We start from the raw sequence: 2,533 nt of genomic DNA on the forward strand, positions 1-2,533 counted from the left end.
CACCTGGCACTTTTTTCCCCTTGGGGAATGACTACTGCATTAGTGGTCCTCTTCCAACTCAAGACGGACAGAAAGCAAGAGCTTCAGGTTAGGCAGAAAACCTTCGGCATCTCTGCAGATCAGCACTGCACCAGGCTTGAGTCCCAGCCTGCAGAACTGACCTGCTCCAAACCCTTCCCCCTCCCATCTGTCAAGATTCATGTGGCGTCAGTTTGGGCCCCGACTTTTGGCCCGCCTTGACCTCCTCCGCAACGCCCGGGCAAAGACAAAGGCTCGTCCCAAGATGCCCTGTCCTTCCCTTCGGACCTTGCTCAGGAGTTCACCCAGCAAGCCACCAAACACCCGTGTGCTTCACAGCACCAGGCCAAGTGGCTTCCTTCCCTGCCACTTGTTCCCGGGCCAAAGATGGCATTGCCCATGACTTTCAGGACCTGCACTCGGCAGGCTCCTCTCACAAGCTCCCGGCCTGACAGGGCCCAGCAACTGGCACCAGCCTGCCCCTGCAGTGCCCAGAGTCAGGTTTTCTTGTCTTGCTTTTCCAGGACTCCAAGTCAACCTGGGACCATGCGTCACCCTCAATGTCCTGAAAGTTGTGGACCTGAAGTACTGCAACAGCAATGGCCAGAGTGACCAGGTTTGAAAATCTTACCCTTCTCCACCTGAGGGCGGGGGCCGCCCAAAGCCAAGCCCCACGTCCTTCTGGCCCGGCATCTCCTCTTTGGAGAGCTTCTTTCTTGGGGATGGAGAGACTGAAAACACAGCAGGGGGTGACCAGAGCTTTCCCTTCAAGACCTTGAGCGTGCATTCCTTCTGGCTACTTCTCTTGCACGCCTCAAGCTCTAAAGGCACCACACGGCAGCTGAAGGCAGGCAAAGAATTCTTGCGGCTACTGCCCAACTTTGCCACAGCCTTGATCTTTTGTCTTTGGGATAATCCTCAGCTCACTGCTGGCGCTCCCTGCGGGCAGTACTTCTTCTATTCTAGTCAGGAATTTTTTTTAAAGGCTTTGTGTTGACATCTGATTAATTTTACTGTTTAAAAATATTTCATGTGGTTTAGCAATCTCAGCAGACGGATAATGACCATGACATCATCTTTGGTGGTGATGGCCAGATTTCCTTTGGTGGGGGAGACTCCCATATCTCCATCTCTGGTGTCTCGCAAAGCATTAACATCAACAGCCAAACACAAGAAGCAATTATCGAGCAAAAGAGCAAGAGTTTGTCATGGAAAAGCATCTGGAACTACAACACGGTGAGTGGCAGGGAGCACGCTTTGCCGGGCACTGTGCGAGGAGGTTGCCTCCTGCTCCAGCTGACCAAGGCACGGGGCTTTTTGCTGTCTTCTTAACTTTCTGGGTCCACAAGTTGGGATAGAAACTATGGACATTCCTTCCTGGTTTTAATCCAGACTTTATCCCAGATTTTCCCAGTTGCAAAACTAAACGGCCAGTGCTCAATAACTTTCTCTTTCCAGGGCGTCATTGCAACCAAAGTCCCGCAACAGAACGCCTGCTACATTTCCGTCATGAACAGAACCGAGATGCCCAGCTTTGATTCTCTTGTGAAAGTGGCTGCACAGGGCGGGGTAAGAGTATAATGGAGCAATCACTTGGCATATTGTACAGTAATTCAAAGTAAAGTGATGTCCAATATTTTTCTTTCAAAAGTTTCTAATGCATCAGGCCTTTAAAAGCCATTTTGATGACACCATTGATAACACAGTTCTATTTATTTCAATGATATTTTATTCTTATGTCATTTTAGACTTCTCTATAATTAGAATACCCTTATTCTGATGTTTTTAGAGGAGTTTTTTCACGTTATATTACAGATATTTTAGGGAATTTTTACATTGTTTTCAATTAATATTTATATTGCCTGCTTTTTCATTCTCACATATGGTCCAAGACTTTAAATTTTTCATAAGGTAGTCTTTATAATCTCCCATTCTTTGCACACTGAAAAATTTATTCTTTTGAGGAGATCTTGTTTGTTAAAAACAAATATTCTAATAAGCAGGAAAATTTTAAATAAGCTCTCAAAACAACTTTGAATAACTAAGCAACATATTAGCACTATTTCAGCCCATTGAAATAGCACAGACATTTAAAAAATTATCTCAGCTTTCAGCACACTCACCACTGGTAGACACTGGCTTACCCTGAAGTTGGAGAACTGAGTCCTTAAAAATCATGCCTTTAAAGGTCTAGAAGGCCCGGTGGGCAAGAAAAAAGGAAGACTGAACCAAGTACAGGCTTGAGCAAAAATATCCAGCTTTAACTACATTTTCACGATTGCTTGTCCTAAGGTGCATCTCTGAGCCTCCTGTAGCTGACTTCAACTTCTAACTTAGCAGTGAGAAGGAAACACAATGCAATGGGCTTTCCAAAACCCTTTGATCAAATTCCACTCAAATTTGGAAGGCCTCTAAGAATCCCAGCCATCCCTGCCAAGTGTGTCTTTCCACTGGAGTCCATTGGGCCCTTTCTTAACTGTGCTTTTTGCTGCTGGAGAGGAGCAGCTTGTCCCAC

At 46.1% G+C, this 2,533-nt stretch overlaps 3 protein-coding genes across 5 annotated transcripts in view; 2 read left to right on the plus strand and 1 right to left on the minus strand.

Moving 5' to 3' along the window:
- The window catches only part of GKN2 (gastrokine 2), a 34,730-nt gene that overhangs the window by 16,251 nt on the left and 15,946 nt on the right, over positions 1–2,533 (minus strand). The window lies entirely within an intron of this gene.
- The window catches only part of LOC108508465 (gastrokine-1-like), a 32,386-nt gene that overhangs the window by 7,441 nt on the left and 22,412 nt on the right, over positions 1–2,533 (plus strand). For both annotated transcript variants that reach the window (XM_017837271.1, XM_017837270.1), the window contains exon 2: positions 543–634. The gene's annotated coding sequence lies outside the window, so the exon portion shown is untranslated. The remainder of the gene's footprint in view (positions 1–542; positions 635–2,533) is intronic.
- The window catches only part of LOC108508466 (gastrokine-1-like), a 3,333-nt gene continuing 999 nt past the window's right edge, over positions 200–2,533 (plus strand). The window contains exons 1-4 of the mRNA XM_017837272.1: positions 200–344; positions 543–634; positions 1,060–1,254; positions 1,477–1,587. Coding sequence (XP_017692761.1) covers positions 200–344; positions 543–634; positions 1,060–1,254; positions 1,477–1,587 — 543 coding nt within the window. The remainder of the gene's footprint in view (positions 345–542; positions 635–1,059; positions 1,255–1,476; positions 1,588–2,533) is intronic.

Source organism: Lepidothrix coronata, unplaced genomic scaffold, assembly GCF_001604755.1.
Source record: "Lepidothrix coronata isolate B3197 unplaced genomic scaffold, Lepidothrix_coronata-1.0 Scaffold301, whole genome shotgun sequence".
Lineage (NCBI taxonomy): Eukaryota > Metazoa > Chordata > Aves > Passeriformes > Pipridae > Lepidothrix > Lepidothrix coronata.